General features: G+C 44.2%; 1 protein-coding gene across 10 annotated transcripts in view; it reads left to right on the forward strand.

Annotated features, from left to right (window-relative positions):
- The window catches only part of LOC110530721 (myomegalin), a 120,414-nt gene that overhangs the window by 35,108 nt on the left and 58,400 nt on the right, over window positions 1-26,906 (forward strand). For 5 of the 10 annotated variants that reach the window (XM_036986393.1, XM_036986395.1, XM_036986397.1 and 2 more), the window contains exon 1: window positions 24,401-26,724. In XM_036986393.1, coding sequence (XP_036842288.1) covers window positions 25,384-26,724 — 1,341 coding nt within the window. In that variant the 5' untranslated portion in view covers window positions 24,401-25,383. Of the gene's footprint in view, window positions 1-12,022; window positions 12,147-12,348; window positions 12,504-12,699; window positions 12,857-17,430; window positions 17,485-24,400; window positions 26,725-26,906 lie in introns of those variants that run through there. The other 5 variants (XM_036986401.1, XM_036986399.1, XM_036986403.1 and 2 more) reach the window with 2 other exon arrangements.

Below are 26,906 nucleotides of genomic sequence, written 5' to 3' on the forward strand. Positions count from 1 at the left end.
TTTTAGTTTTTAGGGGTGCAACTGCATCTAGGGTATTGCGCAAGGTTAAATTGAGTTCCTCAATTAGGTGGTTAACTGATTTTTGTCCTCTGGCATCCTTGGGTAGACAGAGGGAGTCTGGAAGGACATCAAGGAATCTTTGTGTTGTCTGTGAATTTATAGCACGACTTTTGATGTTCCTTGGTTGGGGTCTGAGCAGATTATTTGTTGCAATTGCAAACGTAATAAAATGGTGGTCCGATAGTCCAGGATTATGAGGAAAAACATTAATATCCACAACATTTATTCCATGGGACAAAACTAGGTCCAGAGTATGACTGTGACAGTGAGTAGGTCCAGAGACATGTTGGACAAAACCCACTGAGTCGATGATGGCTCCGAAAGCCTTTTGGAGTGGGTCTGTGGACTTTTCCATGTGAATATTAAAGTCACCAAAGATTAGAATATTATCTGCTATGACTACAAGGTCCGATAGGAATTCAGGGAACTCAATGAGGAATGCTGTATATGGCCCAGGAGGCCTGTAAACAGTAGCTATACAAGTGATTGAGTAGGCTGCATAGATTTCATGACTAGAAGCTCAAAAGACGAAAACGTCATTTTTTTTTTGTAAATTGAAATTTGCTATCGTAAATGTTAGCAACACCTCCGGTTTTGCGGGATGCACAGGGGATATGGTCACTAGTGTAGCCAGGAGGTGAGGCCTCATTTAACACAGTAAATTCATCAGGCTTAAGCCATTTTTCAGTCAGGCCAATCACATCAAGATTATGATCAGTGAATAGTTCATTGACTATAATTGCCTTTGAAGTAAGGGATCTAACATTAAGTAGCCCTATTTTTAGATGTGAGGTATCATGATCTCTTTCAATAATGACAGGAATGGAGGAGGTCTTTATCCTAGTGAGATTGCTAAGGCGAACACCGCCATGTTTAGTTTTGCCCAACCTAGGCCGAGGCACAGACACGGTCTCAATGGGGATAGCTGAGCTGACTACACTGACTGTGCTAGTGGCAGACTCCACTATGCTGGCAGGCTGGCTAACAACCTGCTGCCTGACCTGCACCCTATTTCATTGTGGAGCTAGAGGAGTTAGAACCCTGTCTATGTTGGTAGATAAGATGAGAGCACCCCTCCAGCTAGGATGGAGTCCGTCACTCCTCAGCAGGTCAGGCTTGGTCCTGTTTGTGGGTGAGTCCCAGAAAGAGGTCCAATTATCTACAAATTCTATCTTTTGGGAGGGGCAGAAAACAGTTTTCAACCAGCGATTGAGTTGTGAGACTGCTGTAGAGCTCATCACTCCCACTAACTGGGAGGGGGCCAGAGACAATTACTCGATGCCGACACATCTTTCGAGATGATTTACACGCTGAAGCTATGCGAAGCCATGCTTCGCGGTTGGGATGGTGTTCTTCGGCTTGCAAGCCTCCCCATTTTTCCTCCAAACATGACGATGGTCATTATGGTCAAACAGTTCTATATTTGTTTCATCAGACCAGAGGACATTTCTCAAAAAAGTATGATCTTTCTCCCCATGTGCAGTTGCAAACCGTAGTCTGGCTTTTTTTTACGGTGGTTTTGGAGCAGTGGCTTCTTCCTTGCTGAGCAGCCTTTCAAGTTATGTCGATATAGGACTTGTTTTACTGTGGATATAGATAATTTTGCACCTGTTTCCTCCAGCATCTTCACAAGGTCCTTTGCTGTTGTTCTGGGATTGATTTGCACTTTTCGCACCAAAGTATGTTCATCTCTAGGAGACAGAACACGTCTCCTTCCTGAGTGGTATGACGGCTGCATGGTCCCATGGTGTTTATACTTGCGTACTGTTGTTTGTACAGATGAATGTGGTACATTCAGGCATTTGGAAATTGCTCTCAAGGACAAACCAGACTTGAGGAGGTCTCCAATTTTTTTCTGTGGTCTTGGCTGATTTCTTTTGATTTTCCCATGATGTCAAGCAAAGAGGCACTGAGTTTGAAGGTAGGCCTTGAAATACATCCACAGGTACAGCTCCAATTGACTCAAATTATGTCAATTAGCCTATCAGAAGCTTCTAAAGCCATGACATCATTTTCAGTAATTTTCCAAGCTGTTTAAAGGCACATTCAACTTAGTGTATGTAAACTTCTGACCCACTGGAATTGTGATACTGTGAATTATAAGTGAAATAATCTGTCTGAAAACAATTGTTGGAAAAATGACTTGTATCATGCACAAAGTAGATGTCCTAACTGACTTGCCAAAACTAAAGTTTGTTAGCAAGAAATTTGTGGAGTGGTTGAAAAACGAGTTTTAATGACTCCAACCTAAGTGCATGCAAACTTCAACTGTAAATATTAGGTTGAGCTATGTCGGAGTGGCATTGACTAAACTACAGTGGAATAGAATACAGTGTATGAGATGAGTAAAGCAGTATGTAAAATTTTTTAAAGTGACTAGTGATTCCATGTCTATGTAAATACGGCAGCAGCCTCTAAGGTGCAGGGTTGAGTAGCCGGGTGGTAGCCTCCTAGTGATGGCTATTTGACAGTCTGATGGCCTTGAGATAGAAGCGATTTTTCTGTCTCTCGGTCCCAGCTTTGATGCACTTGTACTGACCTCGCCTTCTGGATGATAGTGGGGTGAACAGGCTGTGGCTCAGGTGGTTAATGTCCTTGATGATCTTTTTGGGCTTCCTGTGACATCGGGTGCTGCAGGTATCCTGGAGGGCAGGTCATGTGGCCCCGGTGATACGTTGGGCAGACCGCACCACCCTCTGGAGAGCTCTGCGTTTGCGGGCGGTGTAGTTGCCGTACCAGGCAGTGAAACAGTCCAACAGGATGCTCTCAATTGTGCATCTGTAAAAGTTTCTGAGGGTCTTAGGGGCCAAGCCAAATTTCTTCAGCCTCCTGAGGTTGAAGAGGCGCTGTTGCGCCTTCTTTACCACACTGTCTTTGTGGGTGGACCTTTTCAGATTGTCAGTGATGTGTATGCAGAGCAACTTAAAACATTCCACCTTCTCCACTACTGTCCCGTCGATGTGGATAGGGGGGTGCTCCCTCTGCTGTTTCCTGAAGTCCACGATCAGCTTCTTTGTTTTGTTAACTTTGAGGGAGACGTTATTTTCCAGGCACCACTCCACCAAGGCTCTCACCTCCTCTCTGTAGGCTGTTTCATCATTGTTGGTAATCAGGCCTACTACTGTTGTGTCGTCTGCAAATTTGACGATTGAGTTGGAGGTGTGTGTGGCCACGCAGTCATGGGTGAACAGGGAGTACAGGAGGGGGCTGAGCACACACTCTTGTGTTGCCCCTGTGTTGAGGATCAGTGAAGTGGAGGTCTTGTTTCCTACCTTCACCACCTTGGGGCGGCCCGTCAGGAGGTCCAGGACCCAGTTGCACAGGGCGGGGTTCAGACCCAGGGCTCCGAGCTTAATGATGAGCTTGGAGGTTACTATGGCGCCATAGTCAACAAACAGCATTCTGACCTAGATATTCCTCTTGTCCAGATGGTATAGGCCATTGTGCCGTGCGATGGCGATTGCATCGTCTGTGGATCTATTGCGGTGGTAAACAAATTGAATTGGGTCTAGGGTGTCAGGTAAACTAGCCACTCAAAGCACTTCATGATGACAGAAGTGAGTGCTACGGGGCAATAGTAATTTAGTTCAGTTACCTTTGCTTTCTTGGGTACAGGAACAATGGTGGACATCTTGAAGCAAGTGAGGACAGCAGACTGGAATAGGGAGAGATTGAATATGTCCGTAAACACTCCAGCCAGCTGGTCTACAGCATGCTCTGGTCTACGCAGCCAGCTGGTCTACGTGGCTAGGGATGCCTTCTGGGCCAGCAGCCATGAGAGGGTTAATGCGCTTAAATGTCTAACTCACTTTGGCCACGGAGAACGAGAACCTACAGTCCTTTGGAATGGGTGGCGTCGGTGGCACTGTGTTATCCTCAAAGTAGACAAATATTGTGTTTAGATGTCTGGGAGCAAGACGTTGGTGTCCGTAACGTGGCTGGTTCTCCCTTTGTAATCTGTGATTGTCTGTAGACCCTGCCACATACGTCTTGTGTCTGAGACGTTGAATTGCAACGCCACTTTGTCTCTGTACTGACATTTTGCCTGTTTGATTGACTTACAGAGGGAATAACTACACTGTTTGTATTCAACCATATTCCCTGTCACCTTACCATGGTTAAATGCGATGGTTTGCTCTTTCAGTTTTGTGTGAATGCTGTCATCTATCCACAGTTTTTATCCCAGTCGGCGTGATCAAAACAATCTTGAAGCATGGATTCCGATTGGTCAGACCAGCATTGAATAGACCTTAGCACGGGTACTTCCTGTTTGAGTTTCTGCCTATAGGAAGGGAGGAGCAAAATATAGTCTTAATCTGATTTGCAAAGGGGGAGCGGGGGAGGGCCTTGTAGGCCTATCAAAAAGGCGAGTAGCAGTGGTCTAGTGTTTTTCCTACGCGAGTACTACAGTCAATGTGTTGCTAGAACTTCGGTAGCGTTTTCCTCAAATTTGCTTTGTTAAAATCCCCAGCTACAATAAATGTGGCCTCAGTATATGTGGTTTCCGGTTTGCATGAAGTTCAGTGTAGTTCCTTGAGGAATGGTTGAGGTTTCGGCTTGAGGGGGAATATACACAGCTGTGGCTATAACCGTAGAGAATTATCTTGGGAGGTAATACCTTCTGCATTTGATTGTGAGGTATTCTAGGTCGGGTGAACAAAAGGACTTGAGTTTCTGTATGTTATCACAATCACACCATGTGTAGTTAATTATGAAACATACACCCCCGCCTTTCTTCTTCCCGGAGAGTTCTGCATTCCCGTTTGCACGATGAACTGAGAACCCAGCTGGCTGTATGGATGGGGACAGTATGTCCAGAGAGAGCCATGATTCTGTGAAACAGAGTATGTTACAGTTCCTGATGTCTCTCTGGAAGGAGATCCTCGCCCTGAGCTTGTCTACTTTATTATCAAGAAACTGAACATTAGCGAGTAATATACTCGGAAGCGGTGGATGGTGTGCACGCCTCCTGAGTCGGACTGAAGTCCACTCCGAAATCCTCTTCTCCACCGGTGGCGTCTTGGAGCAGCCTCTGGGATAAGTTCAATTGCCCAGGAGGGTACGGACAAAGAATCCAATTCGGGAAAGTCGTATTCCTGGTTGTAATGCTGGTAAATTACCGCCGCTCTGATATCCAAAAGTTACGAAATTACGAACGAAATTCTTCAAAGTTGCTTACTAGCAGATTACGGTGAGTGTTTGTCGTTGTTTTATGAGAATTAACAAAGCTGTTTCTCATACAGCGATGGCGTTATAGCAGGATAACAAGCCTATAGCAGGAGACTTTAGGCATGGAACAGTAATCAGTAGTGAGTCCCTCAGAGGGTAGAATCAAACCGTATAGCGGTAACATCTCAGCTCATGTTTCACACAACAGCTGGTGGGGTGAGAGAGAGAGCTGGACACACACACACACAGGAGTGTGCACAGTCAGACAAACACACATACACACACACACACACACGTGTACTCCGAGTGTCTGTCCCAATGGGATCGCACACCCGCCAGCTCCAAAAGGGCAACCCTGATATCTTGGCGTGCAGACAGGGATATGGAAGGCAATACCTGTCACGTCCACCCTTACCCCCCTCCGAACCCTACCCCTGCTGTTGCAGCTAGGCTTTGAATGTAATACTCCCCCTGGAAGGGAATCAATTTGATTGACATATTCTGTGTATTTATCAGATTGCTATGAGATTAAAGGTCCACTTTTCTGGCTTGTGCCCTCAACCCCCCACCCATAGCCTCCAGCCTGCTGTCCATAGCCTGTGATAGATTGATGATCAAAGGTGGTGTGTGCTGGTAGGGCGTCTCAGCAATAAATATTTGGCTGATGGAGGGGAGCAGTTAGCATGCAAGCTACTAATCACTGCCAACTCCACAGCTGGTGTAATGGATCATACTGTTCCCTGGCCTTCTTGCTCACATGGCAGCTAATCAACCTTACATTACAGTATTCATATGGAGATAGCATCAGATCAGCTAATCAACCTTACATTACAGTATTCATATGGAGATAGCATCAGATCAGCTAATCAACCTTACATTACAGTATTCATATGGAGATAGCATCAGATCAGCTAATCAACCTTACATTACAGTATTCATATGGGGCGGCAGGGTAGCCTAGTGGTTAGAGTGTTGGACGGTTGCAAGTTCAAATCCCCGAGCTGACAAGGTACAAATCTGTCGTTCTGCCCCTGAACAGGCAGTTAACCCACTGTTCCTAGGCCGTCATTGTAAATAAGAATTTGTTCTTAACTGACTTAAAGGTTAAAAAATAAATAAATAAATAAAAATATGGAGATAGCATCAGATCAGCTAATCAACTAATCAACATTGCTGTATTAAAATGGAGATAGTATCAAATAGCTGGCGCCGGAGCAGAAGGCAGATGTTTCACATGCCGCCAACCGATTGTGTTTTCTTGTTCGTTTATCTGCGTTGTTTGTAACTTATTTTTTTACTAATTTCATACATAATGTTGCTGCTACCGTCTCTTATGACCCAAAATAACTTATGTAAAATAACTAATAACTAAAATAACTAATGTTTCCGTATTGAGCATTACTCATCTCATATAAGTAATGCTCATATGCCGTACCAGCCTAGTACGGCAACTGCTCCGCCCACAACCGTAACACTCTCCAGAGGGTAGTGAGGTCTGCACAATGCATCAACGGGGGCAAACTACCTGCTCTCCAGGACACCTACACCACCCATGTCACAGGAAGGCCATAAAGATCATCAAGGACAACAACCACCCGAGCCACTGCCTGTTCATCCCGCTATCATCCAGAAGGTGAGGTCAGTACAGGTGCATCAAAGCAGGGACCGAGAGACTGAAAAACAGCTTCTATCTCAAGGCCATCAGACTGTTAAACAGCCACCACTAACATTGAGTGGCTGCTGCCAACACACTGACTCAACTCCAGCCACTTTAATAATGGAAATTGATAGAAATTGATGTAAAAAAAATGTATCACTAGCCACTTTAAACAATGCCACGTAATATAATGTTTACATACCCTACATTACTCATCTCATATGTACATGTACACTATATACTGTACTCTATATAATCTTCTGCATCTTGCCATCTTTATGTAATATATGTATCACTAGCCACTTTAAACTATGCCACTTTTATGTTTACATACCCTACATTACTCATCCCATATGTATATACTGTACTCGATACCATCTACTGCATCTTGCCTATGCCGTTCTGTACCATCACTCATTCATATATCTTTATGTACATATTCTTATCCCTTTACATTTGTGTGTATAAGGTAGTAGTTGTGGAATTGTTAGGTTAGATTACTTGTTGGTTATTACTGCATTGTCGGAACTAGAAGCACAAGCATTTCGCTACACTCGCATTAACATCTGCTAACCATGTGTATGTGACAAATAAAATGTGATTTGATTTGAATAAACTGCACTCCACACTATTCTATGTTATCTTAGTCACTTTTAAATTGTGTTTACGTATTGCATCACCCATCTCATATGTATATACTGTATTGTATTCTATACTACACCACTCACTGTGGCTGATGGCTTCTTAGGGCTGAGATCCCGCTAACGGGATCGATATGACAACAGCCAGTGAAAGTGCAGGGCGCCAAATTCAAAACAACAGAAATCCCATAATTAAAATTCCTCAAACATACAAGTATTTCACACCATTTTAAAGATACACTTCTTGTTTATCCCACCACAGTGTCCAATTTCAAATAGGCTTTATAGCGAAAGCACCACAAACGATTATGTTAGGTCAGAGCCAAGTCACAGAAAAACACAGCCATTTTTCCAGTCAAAGAGAGTCACAAAAATCAGAAATAGAGATAAAATGTATCACTAACCTTTGATGATCTTCATCCGATGACACTCATAGGACTTCATGTTACACAAAACATGTATATTTTGTTCGATAAAGTTTATATTTATATAACAAAATCTCAGTATTCATTGGCGCGTTATGTTCAGTAGTTCCAAAAACATCCGGTGATTTTGCAGAGAGCCACATCAATTTACAGAAATACTCATTATAAATATTGATGAAAATACAAGTGTTATACATGGAACTTTAGATACACTTCTCCTTAACCTCTCTGATCTCCCAAACCCGGATCCGGTATCGTGACTACAGCCTCAAGCTCATTACCATAACGCAACGTTAACTATTCATGAAAATCGCAAATGAAATGAAATAAATATGCCATCTCGCAAGCTTAGCCTTTTGTAAACAACACTGTCATCTCAGATTTTCTAAATATGCTTCTCAACCATAGGAAAACAATAATTTGTGTAAAAGTAGCTAGCTAGCGTAGCATTTAGCGTTAGCATTAGCGTTAGCATCCAGCACGCAACATTTCAACAAAAACATAAAAGCCTTCAAATAAAATAATTTACCTTTGAAGAACTTCTGATGTTTTCAATGAGGATACTCTCAGTTAGATAGCAGATGCTCAGTTTTTCCAAAAAGATTCTTTGTGTATTAGAAATAGCTCCGTTTTATACATCACATTTGGCTACCAAAAAAAAACGAAAATTCAGTCCTCAAAACGCGAACTTTTTTCCAAATTAACTCCATAATATCGACTGAAAACATGGCAAACGTTGTTTAGAATCAATCATCAAGGTGTTTTTCACATATCTCTTCATTGATATATCGTTCTTGGACACATGGTTTCTCCCCTATATCAAATGGAAAAGTACAAGCAGCTTGCAATTGCGCACCGAATTCCACGCAGGACACCAGGCGGACACTTGGAAAATGTAGTCTCTTATGGTCAATCTTCCAATGATGTGCCTACAAATACGTCACAATGCTGCTAAGACCTTGGGGGAACGACAGAAAGTGTAGGCTCATTCCTTGCGCAATCACAGCCATATAAGGAGACAATGGAAAACAGAGCTTCAGAAATTCTGCTAATTTCCTGGTTGATGCATCATCTTGGTTTCGCCTGTAGAATGAGTTCTGGGGCACTTACAGACAAAATCTTTGCAGATTCTGAAACTTCAGAGTGTTTTCTTTCCAAAACTGTCAAGAATATGCATAGTCGAGCATCTTTTCGTGACAAAATATCGCGCTTAAAACGGGAACGTTTTTTATCCAAAAATGAAATAGCGCCCCTAGAGATCTAACAGGTTAATGCAACCGCTGTGTCAAATTTCAAAAAAGCTTTATGGAAAAAAAGCTTTCTTTAAATCTTTTTAAAATTGTTATTAAATTATCCGCCATATTATGCAGTCAACAGAAGTCAGAAATAACATTATAAATATTCACTTACCTTTGATGATCTTCATCAGAATGCACTCCCAGGAATCCCAGTTCCACAATAAATGTTTGTTTTGTTCGATAATGTCCATCATTTATGTCCAAATAGCTCCTTTTGTTAGCGCGTTTGGTAAACAAATCCAAACTCACGAAGCGCGTTCACTAGGAGCAGACGAAAAGTCAAAAAGTACCTTTACAGTCCGTAGAAACATGTCAAACGAAGTATAGAATCAATCTTTAGGATGTTTTTAACATAAATCTTCAATAATGTTCCAACCGGAGAAAGCAATGGAATAGAGCATTCTGCCAGACCTCTGACTCATTCCCCTCTCATGCGCCCCCACCTCACAGTAGAAGCATCAAACAAGGTTCTAAAGACTGTTGACATCTAATGGAAGCCTTGGGAAGTGCAACATGACCAATATCCCACTCTCTCTTCAATAGGGAATGAGTTGAAAAACGACCAACCTCATATTTCCCACTTCCTGGTTGGATTTTTTTCTCTGGTTTTTGCCTGCCATATGTGCTCTGTTATACTCACAGACATCATTCAAACTGTTTTAGAAACTTCATAGTGTTTTCTATCCAAATATACTAATAATATGCATATATTAGCAACTGGGACTGAGTAGCAGGCAGTTTACTCTGGGCACCTCTGGGCACCTTATTCATCCAAGCTGCTCAATACTGCCCCAGCCATAAGAAGTTAAATTAAACAGCCATCTCCAGCACATCAGAGGCTGCTGCCTATAGACAAAGATTAGGAATCACTGGCCACTTTAAGGAACATCCATCTCATATGTTTAAACTGTATTCTATACTATGCCACTGTATTGTAGTCCAATGCCACTCTGACATATATGTATATATTCTTAATCCATTCCTTACTTAGATTTACGTGTATTTTGGGTATATGTTGTGAAACTGTTAGATATTACTTGTTCAATATTACTGCACTGTCGGAGTTAGAAGCACAAGCATTTCGCTACACCCGCAATAACATCTGCTTTACATGTGTATGTGACCAATACAATTGATTTGATTTGATCAACCACCCACCCAGCAGTAGCATCCAACAACCCAGCAGTAGCATCCATCCACCCAGCAGTAGCATCCATCCACCAGCAGTAGCATCCATCCACCCAGCAGTAACATCCATCCACCCAGCAGTAACATCCATCCACCCAGCAGTAATCCATCCACCCAGCAGTAGCATCCATCCACCCAGCAGTAGCATCCATCCACCCAGCAGTAACATCCATCCACTCAGCAGTAATCCATCCACCCAGCAGTAGCATCCATCCACCCAGCAGTAACATCCATCCACTCAGCAGTAATCCATCCACCCAGCAGTAACATCCATCCACTCAGCAGTAACATCCATCCACCCAGCAGTAACATCCATCCACCCAGCAGTAGCATCCATCCACCCAGCAGTAACATCCATCCACCCAGCAGTAACATCCATCCACCCAGCAGTAACATTATACAGTCTGGTTAATAATAATCTTAGTTATCTTAGTTGCTGTCTGCCATGGTCAGATGGTCTGAGTTAAAAACAGAGGAATGCAGAGGAGAGGAGGAGAAAAGAGGAGAGGAGGAGGAGGAGGAGGAATAGAACAGATGCCCCAAGGAGACAGGAAGGCGTCTGCCATTTTGGGATCCACAGCAGGAATTCTGGAATGGCGTCATTGAGTGACTCAGTAAAACAGATACTTAAAGGCACAGACGCACAAACACACACACACACACACACACACACACACACACACACACACACACACACACATTCGTTTTACTCTCCTTGTGGGGACCAAACAATTGATTCCCGTTCAAAAACCTATTTTCCCTAACCCCTAACCCTAAACATAACCCTAACCCTGACCTTAACCCTGACCGTAACCTCAAACTCCTAACCCTAATTCTCACCCTAATTCTAACCCTAAACCTAAGCCATAAAATAGCCTTTTTCCTTGTGGGGACTGGGGAATTGTCCTTGTTTTACTATCCTTGTGAGGACTTATGGTCACCACAAGGATAATAAAACCAAACACACACACAGTCAGAGGGTGTACGACTACAAGCAGTAGACTTCCCTCACAGGTTGATGCTCCAGTTTTCACAATACCATGTGTGTGTGCAAAGACAGTAGTTTGTAAACAAAGACTCTGAATGCTAATTGATAGCTATGACGAGTTTGATCAAATTCCAGCCTTGGTCTGCGTGATGTATTCGGGACGCTCTCACAGAACTATATGTGAACACAATGAAAGTTTACACTCTGGGTGTGTGACTGGTCTCTATTTGTAGCTGGGAGGTATAGGGTATCCCATGAGTTATAGCAGGGATACTTCATATGACCTCATATCCTGTCTTAGTCCTGACCTGACCACACTACAACCCTAAAATCACCCAGGACTGACACCACTGGTCTGCCCTGCACCGATGGCGCAATAACAAGCAACACAGTGTTATGAGTGTATGTGGATGACTGTTCATAGTTATTGATAGACACTTAACATGATGTTCCATCTAATGTTCACTCCCTGATAGGACAACAGAATAGAGCCAGACCAATCACAGTTATCGCTATATTTCCTCTCTTTTAATTTGACGATAGCAGAGAGCCTGACCAATCACAATGTTTACTTTCTCTCTCCTCTTTTCTGATAGGTCAACAGCTGAGAGCCTGTCCAGTCATAATGAGGCAGAGCTACAGAGACGATGTGAGGAGAGACAGCAGGAGATCGACCACATGCAGGAGTTGCTGGAGACCAAGATACAACTCCTGCAGGAGGTACACAAACGTGCACACACACACACACACACACACACACACACACACACACACACACACACACACACACACACACACACACACACACACACACGCTGCTAAAGTTGGTTGTAGTCTTTGTTGAGATGAAATTAGTTGTTCTATTATTAGATCAGCTTTAAACACAGACTGATATCCAGACCTTTTCATGTTTTTCCTCCAGGAGGCCGAGCTAGCGCGATGTGAGGCTGGGAGGATGGCCTCCCTGGCTAGGTCTAGCTCCCAGACCCTCTTGGAGGACATGAAGGACAGCCCAGAGGAGGAGGAGAGCACCCAGACCACGTCTCACCACCCCCCATCACACACCAACAGAGACAGGTACACGCACAGTATATGGTCATTCGAGCCAGAATTGAACCAGTGACTTAAAAGCTGTAATTACACACCTTCACACTCATGGAGGAAAGCCTAGGACTCCTACAAGTCCAAGTTTAGCCCACAGTACCTATGGTACTGACCTATCTCTCTCCTCTCTCTCTCTCCTCTCCTCTCTCTCCTCTCTCTCCTCCTGCAGGGTGGTTGAGGAACTGACCTGTGCTCTGCGCTGTAAGGAGGCTCTGATCACTGAGCTGAGTGGACAGAAGAGCATCCTGGCCCTGAAGGTGGGAGAGCTGGAGGGACAGGTAGTGAACCTCTCCTCAACCCTGCTGCAGAAAGAGAGGGATGCAGAGGTATATATCATCCCTGTTACACGTATGAGGAAAAGTGCATGTGTAGGGTCTGCATTGGGGTCAATGGTTCAATAATTTATTGTGTTATTGTATTCATCTATTGTATGTATTTGACTGACTGAGTTCCTGTAGTGTGTACATGCATGTAATAGCAAGTGAAAAGCTTCATACACAGGGTTTCAGGGACAACTCACCCATCTCTCACCCTAGTCTCACCCATTCCTCACTCACTCATTAGACATAGCTCAATCCTTCCTCACATGTCCCCAACCCTCCTTGCCTCTCCTTTAGCTATAGCTAACATGCTTTTCAAAACCTCCCCCCTCCTCACCCAGTCCTTCTTCATCCATATCTCCCCCGTCCCCACACATGTCAAAAAGATGGAACCACATGGAAACGTGGAAGCACACCTGTTATAGCTACGTAACACACGCAACACACACACATAAACACTCCTGTCAAGAAACACATAGCAACACACACGTAAACACTCCTGTCAAGAAACACATAGCAACACACACAATAAACGCTCCTGTCAAGAAACACATAGCAACACACACACATAAACACTCCTGTCAAGAAACACATAGCAACACACATGTAAACACTCCTGTCAAGAAACACATAGCAACACACACGTAAACACTCCTGTCAAGAAACACATAGCAACACACACACATAAACACTCCTGTCAAGAAACACATAGCAACACACACATAAACACTCCTGTCAAGAAACACATAGCAACACACACGTAAACACTCCTGTCAAGAAACACATAGCAACACACACATAAACACTCCTGTCAAGAAACACATAGCAACACACACGTAAACACTCCTGTCAAGAAACACATAGCAACACACACACATAAACACTCCTGTCAAGAAACACATAGCAACACACATGTAAACACTCCTGTCAAGAAACACATAGCAACACACACGTAAACACTCCTGTCAAGAAACACATAGCAACACACACACATAAACACTCCTGTCAAGAAACACATAGCAACACACATGTAAACACTCCTGTCAAGAAACACATAGCAACACACACGTAAACACTCCTGTCAAGAAACACATAGCAACACACACACATAAACACTCCTGTCAAGAAACACATAGCAACACACATGTAAACACTCCTGTCAAGAAACACATAGCAACACACATGTAAACACTCCTGTCAAGAAACACATAGCAACACACACATAAACACTCCATAAACATTCATATCCTTTCAGTTGTCAAAATCGTATTTTGATTGAGGAATTCCATGTGGTCAATTTCCACAACACCTAAGGGCAATGAAGAGTGAGGCTCAAAGCCCTGGCTACAACATTGTGAACAGTAAGGAGCAAACCACAACACCTAAGGACAATGAAGAGTGAGGCTCAAAGCCCTGGCTACAACATTGTGAACAGTAAGGAGCAAACCACAACACCTAAGGGCAATGAAGAGTGAGGCTCAAAGCCCTGGCTACAACATTGTGAACAGTAAGGAGCAAACCACAACACCTAAGGGCAATGAAGAGTGAGGCTCAAAGCCCTGGCTACAACATTGTGAACAGTAAGGAGCAAACCACAACACCTAAGGGCAATGAAGAGTGAGGCTCATAGCCCTGGCTACAACATTGTGAACAGTAAGGAGCAAACCACAACACCTAAGGACAATGAAGAGTGAGGCTCAAAGCCCTGGCTACAACATTGTGAACAGTAAGGAGCAAACCACAACACCTAAGGGCAATGAAGAGTGAGGCTCAAAGCCCTGGCTACAACATTGTGAACAGTAAGGAGCAAACCACAACACCTAAGGGCAATGAAGAGTGAGGCTCAAAGCCCTGGCTATAACATTGTGAACAGTAAGGAGCAAACCACAACACCTAAGGGCAATGAAAAGTGAGGCTCAAAGCCCTGGCTACAACATTGTGAACAGTAAGGAGCAAACCACAACACCTAAGGGCAATGAAGAGTGAGGCTCAAAGCCCTGGCTACAACATTGTGAACAGTAAGGAGCAAACCACAACACCTAAGGGCAATGAAGAGTGAGGCTCAAAGCCCTGGCTACAACATTGTGAACAGTAAGGAGCAAACCACAACACCTAAGGGCAATGAAGAGTGAGGCTCAAAGCCCTGGCTACAACATTGTGAACAGTAAGGAGCAAACCACAACACCTAAGGGCAATGAAGAGTGAGGCTCAAAGCCCTGGCTACAACATTGTGAACAGTAAGGAGCAAACCACAACACATAAGGGCAATGAAGAGTGAGGCTCAAAGCCCTGGCTACAACATTGTGAACAGTAAGGAGCAAACCACAACACCTAAGGGCAATGAAGAGTGAGGCTCAAAGCCCTGGCTACAACATTGTGAACAGTAAGGAGCAAACCACAACACCTAAGGGCAATGAAGAGTGAGGCTCAAAGCCCTGGCTACAACATTGTGAACAGTAAGGAGCAAACCACAACACCTAAGGGCAATGAAGAGTGAGGCTCAAAGCCCTGGCTACAACATTGTGAACAGTAAGGAGCAAACCACAACACCTAAGGGCAATGAAGAGTGAGGCTCAAAGCCCTGGCTACAACATTGTGAACAGTAAGGAGCAAACCACAACACCTAAGGGCAATGAAGAGTGAGGCTCAAAGCCCTGGCTACAACATTGTGAACAGTAAGGAGCAAACCACAACACCTAAGGGCAATGAAGAGTGAGGCTCAAAGCCCTGGCTACAACATTGTGAACAGTAAGGAGCAAACCACAACACTGTGAGTCAAGTGATGGATCTCAATATATATTTATTTAACTAGGCAAGTCAGTTAAGAACACATTGTTATTTACAATGACGGCCTAGGAACAGTGGGTTAACTGCCTTGTTCAGGGGCAGAACAACAGATGTTTACCTTGTCAGCATGGGGATTTGATCTAGCAACCTTTCAGTTACTAGTCCAACGCTCTAACAACTAGGCTACCTGTGGTGCTTAGTCCAACGCTCTAACCACTAGGCTACCTGTGGTGCCTAGTCCAACGCTCTAACAACTAGGCTACCTGTGGTGCCTAGTCCAACGCTCTAACAACTAGGCTACCTGTGGTGCCTAGTCCAACGCTCTAACAACTAGGCTACCTGTGGTGCCTAGTCCAACGCTCTAACAACTAGGCTACCTGTGGTGCCTAGTCCAACGCTCTAACAACTAGGCTACCTGTGGTGCCTAGTCCAACGCTCTAACAACTAGGCTACCTGTGGTGCCTAGTCCAACGCTCTAACAACTAGGCTACCTGTGGTGCCTAGTCCAACGCTCTAACAACTAGGCTACCTGTGGTGCCTAGTCCAACGCTCTAACAACTAGGCTACCTGTGGTGCCTAGTCCAACGCTCTAACAACTAGGCTACCTGTGGTGCCTAGTCCAACGCTCTAACAACTAGGCTACCTGTGGTGCCTAGTCCAACGCTCTAACAACTAGGCTACCTGTGGTGCCTAGTCCAACGCTCTAACAACTAGGCTACCTGTGGTGCCTAGTCCAACGCTCTAACAACTAGGCTACCTGTGGTGCCTAGTCCAACGCTCTTAACAACTAGGCTACCTGTGGTGCCTAGTCCAACGCTCTAACAACTAGGCTACCTGTGGTGCCTAGTCCAACGCTCTAACAACTAGGCTACCTGTGGTGCCTAGTCCAACGCTCTAACAACTAGGCTACCTGTGGTGCCTAGTCCAACGCTCTAACAACTAGGCTACCTGTGGTGCCTAGTCCAACGCTCTAACAACTAGGCTACCTGTGGTGCCTAGTCCAACGCTCTAACAACTAGGCTACCTGTGGTGCCTAGTCCAACGCTCTTAACAACTAGGCTACCTGTGGTGCCTAGTCCAACGCTCTAACAACTAGGCTACCTGTGGTGCCTAGTCCAACGCTCTAACAACTAGGCTACCTGTGGTGCCTAGTCCAACGCTCTAACAACTAGGCTACCTGTGGTGCCTAGTCCAACGCTCTAACAACTAGGCTACCTGTGGTGCCTAGTCCAACGCTCTAACAACTAGGCTACCTGTGGTGCTGGTTGTTGCAACATCATTTCGCTGAGTCTACCTTTAACACTTTAATCTGTTTCAGAATCAATCCATTATATTTGTATTTGCTGTGTAGCCTTCTGTATGTAACCCATGCAACTAGTCGTGTTCAATCTACCAGTTGTGTAGTGTGTTGTGTTAAGTTGTGTTGTTGTGGCAGCAGGCAGGGTGGTAGTGTGATGCATTTTGTTGGACGACTGTCAACAGAACGCGGTGTACTCTGCCCCTCTCTGAATGGTCTGATCATCCCTACAGCTGTTGTACAGATTTTCTGAGAAGGAGATATTAATTACGCTCTGTGGGACTGATATCACCATTACTCAAACACACGCACAGATGCACACACACACGTACACACACACACACACACACACACACACGTACACGTACACACGCACACGCACACACACACACACACACACACACACACACACACACACACACACACACACACACGTGCACACACACACGTACACACACACCTAACTTTCTACGGCCCCTGTTTCTCTCCCCCACAGTTCTACCAGGAGGAGCTGGGCAGGGAGAGACTACGCATTGAGCAGGAGATGCAGGTGAGTGAATCCTGAAGTGAACACAGAAACTCACTTGAAGCTGGGATCCTTAATGGTGAAACTGTCCATTTGTGATATTACAACAACAAACAAGTTATTGAAAACAGTTTTTTCTCCTCTGACATCATCGCACACACGATAGAAGAGCACAATATGTACTGGAATTTGTTTCACCATGCTGCGCGTCGCTCCTCAGCTCGGCAACAGAAACAATAACAAAGGTGATGGGGCGGCCAGTGGCGCTCTGTCCCCCTACTGTGGATTCCATCTTTAATATTGCATAATCACTATCAGCTTTGAGTTCTTATTAAGTTGATTAAAGAGTCTGCACTTTGAGGTGCTAGTCCCACACTACTGTTGAGTCAGTACCCACTTCAGCCAGATCCCACTCTAAGGTGTTGGTGGAGCTTGACCCCTACTGAAGTATAAACACAAAGCACCTCTTAAACCAGACAGCCACATACAGAGTGGTAACATCATGAGCTACAGAATATGTGGTCGGTGGTCACTATATAAGGAAAAATACATTATCAAATTGTAATCACATATAAACTACTTTCTAATATAATTAGGGTTTCTTTGTGGTTAATTGAAACGCCATTGTATTGAATTCAACGTAAACATCATACATTACCCATAGTTACCATATCATATAACATCTTAGTATATAGCAGCTGCTAGAGCTGAGTAATAAACCGTTCCTAGACCAGTCTGTGTTAGTGTCTCTTATTATGTCTGTTAATGCCAGTATTGTGTTGGTAGCTGTCGGCCCTGAAGGGAGCGGGTCTGGGTTATTTTAGTCGGTGGTAAACAAATGATGTGATGAATTTATGAACAGTCCGCCCACATTCTCTATTCTCATCAGTCACATTCTTAGAGGGGAGCTTCTCACATTACACAATTAACAGGAAAACAGGTATATACAGTAACAGGTATATACAGTATGCAGGTATATACAGTATGAAGGTATATACAGTATGCAGGTATACAGTAAACAGGTATATACAGTATACAGTAAACAGGTATATACAGTAATCAGGTATATACAGTATAAAGGTATACAGTAAACAGGTATATGCAGTATGCAGGTATACAGTAAACAGGTATATGCAGTATGCAGGTATATACAGTAAACAGGTATATACAGTATGCAGGTATATACAGTAAACAGGTATATACAGTAAACAGGTATACAGTAAACAGGTATATACAGTAACAGGTATATACAGTAAACAGGTATATACAGTATGCAGGTATATACAGTAAACAGGTATATACAGTATGCAGGTATACAGTAAACAGGTATATGCAGTATGCAGGCATATACAGTAAACAGGTATATGCAGTATGCGTCTGTGTTGACTGGAGTGGGGTTAGATAATAGAAATAGATGTGCTGTGTGTGTCAAATGAAATGAAATCAAACTTTATTTAAAGTGTCACTATACCTCACATGCAGTTGAAAGAAAGCCGCAGTACAGTGTATGTGTATCCTGTCATTTTGTTTGGATAATCATCGTCACTTGTTAGTTTTAGTCATCTCTTCTCAGTCATTACCACATATTAGTCGTTATCTATAGCTAGTCATTACCAGAGCCATGTGTTTAGAGAGTTGGGCCAATGAGGTTTCTGCATTATGATGCATTCTCATGTCACTACAACATTCTATGGCAGCCATGTTAGAGCGCCATTAACATTACACTGGGAATATTTAAACATTGCTATGTCACTGTCTAGAATTAGAACAATATTCAACATTCTACAGGTTGTCTCAACTCTCTAGATGCATGGCTCTGGTCATATCCATTATTATTCCTTTGATCCTGTCTCACTGAGACTCCCAGGGCTCTTGTCTCTGGTCATATCCATTATTATTCCTTTGATCCTGTCTCACTGAGACTCCCAGGGCTCTTGGCTCTGGTCATATCCATTATTATTCCTTTGATCCTGTCTCACTGAGACTCCCAGGGCTCTTGTCTCTGGTCATATCCATTATTATTCCTTTGATCCTGTCTCACTGAGACTCCCAGGGCTCTTGGCTCTGGTCACATCCATTATTCTTCCTTTGATCCTGTCTCACTGAGACTCCCAGGGCTCTTGGCTCTGGTCACATCCATTATTCTTCCTTTGATCCTGTCTCAATGAGACTCCCAGGGCTCTTGTCTCTGGTCATATCCATTATTATTCCTTTGATCCTGTCTCACTGAGACTCCCAGGGCTCTTGGCTCTGGTCACATCCATTATTCTTCCTTTGATCCTGTCTCACTGAGACTCCCAGGGCTCTTGGCTCTGGTCACATCCATTATTCTTCCTTTGATCCTGTCTCACTGAGACTCCCAAGGCTCTTGGCTCTGGTCATATCCATTATTCTTCCTTTGATCCTGTCTCACTGAGACTCCCAGGGCTCTTGTCTCTGGTCATATCCATTATTCTTCCTTTGATCCTGTCTCACAGAGACTCCCAAGGCTCTTGGCTCTGGTCACATCCATTATTCTTCCTTTGATCCTGTCTCACTGAGACTCCCAGGGCTCTTGGCTCTGGTCATATCCATTATTCTTCCTTTGATCCTGTCTCACAGAGACTCCCAAGGCTCTTGGCTCTGGTCACATCCATTATTCTTCCTTTGATCCTGCCTCACTGAGACTCCCAGGGCTCTTGGCTCTGGTCATATCCATTATTCTTCCTTTGATCCTGCCTCACTGAGACTCCCAGGGCTCTTGGCTCTTGTCATTTGGTGGCAGCTTTGAATCCTACACATTTTTGTTGTTGTGTGAGTTTCTCATGAAGCAGCCAAATCCCCAAGGTGCCTCTGGAGGCATTTTACCTTGTAAATCAGCTTGGCTCTAAGATGCAAATGTGACTATCACGGCTGATCTCAGCTCAGATTTCACACAGTGATGTTGTCCCATTGCCTTGGCCACTGCCAGCTGTAACTAAGGCTGAATGGATCACTATTACTCAAATCCATGTAAGTTTCTTTAGAAGACAGAGGAGGAGGAGGGGTCTTTGAAAGTGGAAAATGAATGCACATGCATAGGCAATGGAATGGCACACATTGAACTTTGGATTTATTTGCCCCATTAAATGACAGAAAAATACCTAAATATCAATATTTTCTGGCCTATAGTTACACCTGATAGTAAGGGTAGAAAGAATGTTCACCTGTCTGTCAGCATGTTCAATATCTGTGTACACAACAGAGCACGACTGTATATAACACAGAAGGCTTGCAAGTGTCTGTATCCATGTATGTCAATGAGTGTGCGTGCAAGGATGTGTGTTGGTGCGCATTTAGTGGCTCGTGTTTCAGCGAGGTTGTCAATAGGTCACGCTGACCTTCTGATGCCAACTCTGACACACACAGATATCAAGTTGTGTTGTCTAAGATACCTAGCTTCTAATTGGTTCTCCAGACACCACAGCCAATGAGATCAATCTAAATGGCAGGCCATCCAGGAGGGAGAAATGTTATGAATGAAATGCGCTGTGGGTGGCAGCTGATGCTATTCATGCTACATTTATGCTAATATTTTACCTCCTTTTCCTCCCCAATTTCGATCTTGTCTCATCGCTGCAGCTCCCCAACGGGCTCAGGGGGGCGAAGGTCGAGTCATGCGTCCTCCGCAAACATGACCCGCCAAACCGCCCGCTTAACCCGGAAGCCAGCCGCACCAATGTGTCGGAGGAAACACCTGTCGACCGAGGTCAGCCTGCAGGCGCCCAGCCCGCCACAAGGAGTAAAAGTTATATATTTTTTAATAAAATGTCTGTATGGTGATTTGTTATTTCTAGCTCTCTCTTGCTTGATTGCAGTCTATGCTTAAAGAGGAGTTTGAAGGAATTATGTGATTTAGCAGTGGACTCTGCTGGAGAGTACTGAAGCAGTCCTCATTTTAAACCCCAAATCCTCAACAAACTTAATCAAGGACCCCAACTACCCCCAGACTGTCATTTTAAACCCCAAATCCTCAACAAACTTAATCAAGAACCGCCAACTACCCCCAGACTGTCATTTTAAGCCACCCATAATCAGGCATTAGTGAGGAGCTGACCTAGGACATACAAGGTAAACTCTGCCCTCAGAGAAAATGTCTGCCATACACCATCATATAGTAAGGTAATGAAGCCTACATGGGTTTGAAAATGAAGCATAGTAAATATTAGCACAATCACATACAGGTGTTTGTTATGAATCATGTATTACTCTTGACTTTAAATAAACTGTCAATTTGGTTTAACCAGTCCCTTTAAAATTGTTATTTTACTAGGCAAGTCAGTTAAGAACAAATTCTTATTTATAATGATGGCCTAGGAACAGTGGGTTAACTGCCTTGTTCAGGGGCAGAGCAGGAGATTTTTACCTTTTCCTATCAGCTAGGCCCTCTTGTCCTATCAGCTCGGGGATTTGATCTAGCAACCTTTCAGTTACTGGCCCAATGCTCGAACCACTAGGCTACCTGCCGCCCAAATAACCCATCCCTTTTGGTAACCTATCCCCTTTGGGTTAACCCTTCCCTTTTGATAATCATTCCCTTCTGGTTTAACCCATCCCTTTTGGTTTAACCCATCCCTTTTGGTTGAACCCATCCCTTTTGGTTTAACCCATCTCTTTTGGTTGAACCCATCCCTTTTGGTTTAACCCATCTCTTTTGGTTTAACCCATCCCTTTTGGTTTAACCAATCCCTTTTGGTTGAACCCATCCCTTTTGGTTTAATCCATCCCTTTTGGTTGAACCCATCCCTTTTCCAAGAGAGACTTGGACCTAGTAGCCATTTGTAACATTCTGTTCTGAGGCAGCATGCTATTTTGAGAATCAAATCTGATATGTGCAGTCACAGTGTGAGTGCATGACTGTCTGTGTGCACACCCTCAGGGATACACAGTCACTGGTCACTGTGGAAACCTATGAGCCTAAAGCATTCTGGGTAATGTGGTTTTGTACAGCTCATTTATTCACACAAGCCAAACCATATTTTAAATGTTGAAGCCAAATGTGATGTTTCAATGTCATTGGGTTGCCCTTGTCAGTAAGTTCATTTATTGTCAGTAAGTTCATTTATTGTCAGTAAGTTCATTTATTGTCAGTAAGTTAATTTATATGCGGCAGCGTCTCTCATGATGCCTCGTGTTTCTAGAAAAACCGGTTTACCTTCATATGTCAACATATCTGTCTACACCCCTCCATTCACAGCACAGGCTACAATAGCAGTCCCACATGCACCAGTGTCAGTGCAAACTGCACCACTAGTGTCCCTCTCTTTCTTCTGTTCTTGTAGCATATGTAGTCGTAGTAACCGGTTTTATGGCCCTCTTGTCCTATTGTGTCACTGTGTTTCCCTCTCTGCTTTAAATCACTCTTCCTGATGACTAACTGTAATGGATAGCCTTGTGTTGTAGTCTATTTCTCACAGACAGGCACCTGGTTGAAGGCGTTGGAGCCTGGGCCTCCTGTGATATACAGTTCTAGAATAGAATAGAATAGAATAGAATAGAATACAGTACAATAATTATTCTTGACCACATATATGTTATATGCTATAACTAGAGTCCAGGTCAGGACATGGTCAGGACATGTGGTCAGACAGGAAAGACTCCAGGCCCTAAGTGTATAGAGTAGAATAGTTTGTTGTTACACTCAACAGCAAGCAGCACTATGAGAGCTGTGGCCAGCCCATCTGTTGAGATCTGTTGAGTTCTAGAGCCACTACCGTTACAGTGTATCTTCACTCATACAATCATGTCATACAATCATGTCATACATGCCAGATCTGGACTCTATAAATGGAAAGGTTTATGTTTGTTTCTTCCCGTAACTATTAATAATGTATGAGATATAAAATGTAAATATAAACATCGGAACCATCCACCTTCACTATTATGGAAGCATTTGCCTGATAATATATAATAATATATGCCATTTAACAGACGCTTTTATCCAAATCGACTTACATTTCATGCATGCATACATTTTACATATGGGTGGCCCCGGGAATCGATCCCACAACCCTGGCATAGGGCATAGGAAAATCTATATAAAATGTATCCCCTCTGCTTTGCAAAGCATTAATGGCATTTACTTGTAAGTGTATTTATGAGATCTTATTTGCATTTAGAAGAGGCTCAATATGAGAAAGGAAAGGTTATGCAGCCTGCCCGGTCTGTTCAGTGGAAATTAGTTCAAGTCAACCCTCAGGCTGTGTGTGTGTGTGTGTGTGTGTGTGTGTGTGTGTGTGTGTGTGTGTGTGTGTGTGTGTGTGTGTGTGTGTGTGTGTGTGTGTGTGTGTGTGTGTGTATTATCTAAACATGCTACCCAAGGAAGTAAATGTTTTTTTTTGCTTTGTTAAATATATAATCAATTCCACATTGAATTTGATATCAAATTCTGTATTTACGAAATAACATTGTGACTGAGTATGTGGTTCTGTTTGAGTAATTGGTATTGACCCCATAAAAGCACAAAAATAGCCTGGTGGAAATGAACAAAGCAGAGAAAATTATGTTATTATTGGTTTTCATTTAGATTATTTCTACTGGTTTACAAGAGTTTATGCAAAACACTGGGAATATAAAGTCATTTACATTTCAGAACGTCACTAATGTCACCATGTTACCACACGGTAATATGCATTTCACCTGTTTGTTGAAGCGAATACAAAGCTTAGTGTAGAGTGGACCAGAATAACTAAGGGCATCCTGGGGAGCATTAGAGATCGTCACAGTATTTTATTCAACATCTTTAACAAAATTGACCGCAATGTAGCTCATTATATGAAAGAAAATAACGTGTATTATCGTGTCAGATCGGGCCACTTTTTAACCCCTTGATATAGACGATCAGATATCTTGCACCCCTATTGCATGAAATGGTGCGCTCCGTGCCTGCAGCCAGGTCTAGCCAGTGCTACAAAGCTGCCACATCATTGTGTGCCCAAAGGATCGCGGGGCTGAAGTGAGCTAACTCCACTGTTGACATTGTAAATCATGAATGAATGTCAAAGGATTGCGGAGGACCTGATTGCCGCTACCGAATGAATTGTTTTGGTGTGTCAATTATCCGCGGTGACGACCTTCAGTTAAAGCGATACTACCGTAGCCTAATGTACCGGTGATAATCTATCTGACAGTGCGAGCCTCCCAATGACAGCTAACCAAGTAATGCAGCGGAACGTGCGCGTGCTTTTCTTGTTTTGGTAAACGCGAGATGAAGTCACCTGGAGTGAAAACTCTAGTGGTTTGTGTATTTAGGGAATATGCAATGAGCATGACACCAAAATGACTTTATTTTTCCCTTTCGGACTTTAACCCATCGCTTCAGAATATCCATTACGGAATGCAACATAATCGGTGACCAAGGATACTGGAGTACTTGCTGGCTGCCATCTGCTCAAGCAATATGCAATTACAATTTACCCAAATTCTTCATAGTCCTACTGAAGCAACAACGCTGGTCGGGTTATGAAATAAAAATAGTCATTATGTCAAGAGTATTGGATTTTGTGAGCATCTTACTTGCTGCTGTGTGCGTTTCCCTGCAGGCTACCAGTGCCAATATTAGTATTTCCTTAATGACTGCCTATCTGTTGTTTTTATGAAGTTTTAGTGGTATTTATTTATCTTCTGACGAGAGAGAAAGAGGACTGTTACATGCAATATATTCCCACCTTCAATGATCTTACACACAGAGTTTTAAAGGGATTCTTCCGATGGATGAGCATTAGTCATATTGGAGCTAATAGCATCCTCTCATTCACCTCCATCAATCAAATGTTATTTATTATTTATAGGACACTTGACAGTAAACAGCCAGAACCTTTGTTTTTATCATTAAAAACAAAGGTTATTTCACCATTAGACTAACTAAGCTAAGGTGATTGGCCTCCGTCTGAGTGTGTGTGTGGAATGCTGGATATCAGAATGAAGGAGGCGTGTCGTATCTGCGCTCGTGAGCTCTGCGGTAACCAACGCCGGTGGATCTTCCACCCCGCCTCCAAACTCAACCTCCAAGTGCTTCTGTCCCACGCCCTGGGGCGAGAGCTGACCCGGGACGGGCGCGGCGAATTTGCCTGCTCCAAGTGTGCCTTCATACTGGAGCGTATGTATAGGTTTGATACGGTCGTCGCCCGCGTGGAGGCTCTGTCTATCGAACGGCTGCAGAGGCTGCTCCAGGAGAAACACCGGCTACGGGGTCTCATCGGAGGCCTCTACCGGAAGACCAACGGGGAGGAGGGTGGCAGTGGTGGAGGGGTCATTACCAGGCCTGGGGGTACGGGAGGAGGGGTACAGGGGGAAGGTATGGTGGACATGTCTGGTCTGACCCATGCTAAGTACTGTGCTCTGCTCCAGGAGGACTTGGTGTACTCTCTGTATGAGTCCTGGGCTGAAGAGGGGTTGGAGTTCGGTGGTCACCACCATCCTCATCATGGGCATCGCCCTCAATACCCAGGGTCAGAGGTGACGGCTGTAGGGTCACAACGCTGTGGGAAAGTCACACCTTCACGTAGGAAGTGCCAAGGGTGCACAGCGTGGCGAGTCGTGGACTCGGACTATGAGGCTGTGTGTAAAGTACCAAGGAAGTTGGCACGAAGTATTTCCTGTAGCCCATCGACGAGGTATTCGGCCAGTGTGATTGGAGTAGAAAGAGGTAGAGAAGGGGAGGAAGAGCCAGAGGGGACCCACTCCTCGCTCACACTGATCCCTGGGTCCAAGCTTCAGTCCCGGGCTTCCGACAGTGACCGTACCCTGGCGGGTCGAGCCAGCTCCAGCCCCTCCATAGACTCCTTGGACATAGCTGGAGAATCTACCCGGCTGTCTGCTATCCAAGACGGGGCCGAGGGGCTAGGGTACTCCCGGGACCCCCTGGATGACCGGTTCTCTGACTCCCTGTCTGAGGAGCACGACCTGGTGACCGCGCTGAGATCCGCATCCCACCTCTCCCTGGCCCTCTGCCTGGTCCAGAATTGTGTGTACCGGCCTGTCCAGAGCCCCAAGGGAAGCAGATTGCCTGTGCTGCTCAGACAGAGCCCCAGCGATGGAGGCTCTAGACTTAGCTTCTATGAGCCGGCCTTGGGGTTGCTGCATCGAGGTCCGAATGGAGAGGGGGAGATCCATGGCCATGTACCTGACGTGGAGGCCCCTCTGATCAGGCTGGACAGTGAGATGGATGGGGGTCTGGACCTGGCTGAGATGGAGGAGCTGTGGGAGGATCTGTATCATGAGTGTCCTCCCCCACGCCCCCACCAGGTATACCACAGCAGCTCTCCAGTCAGCTCTCCAGCCAGCTCTGGACATCGGCTCACTAATCTCATTTTATTGTCTTTGCTCAAACTTGCCAGATACTGAAATCAGAAGGAGTGTTTTTCTTTCAATAGGATACCTTATTTTACTACAAATCGTATTTGTGGCATATTTAATCATCTGTTAGA

The sequence above is a fragment of the Oncorhynchus mykiss genome, chromosome 8 (assembly GCF_013265735.2).
Source record: "Oncorhynchus mykiss isolate Arlee chromosome 8, USDA_OmykA_1.1, whole genome shotgun sequence".
Lineage (NCBI taxonomy): Eukaryota > Metazoa > Chordata > Actinopteri > Salmoniformes > Salmonidae > Oncorhynchus > Oncorhynchus mykiss.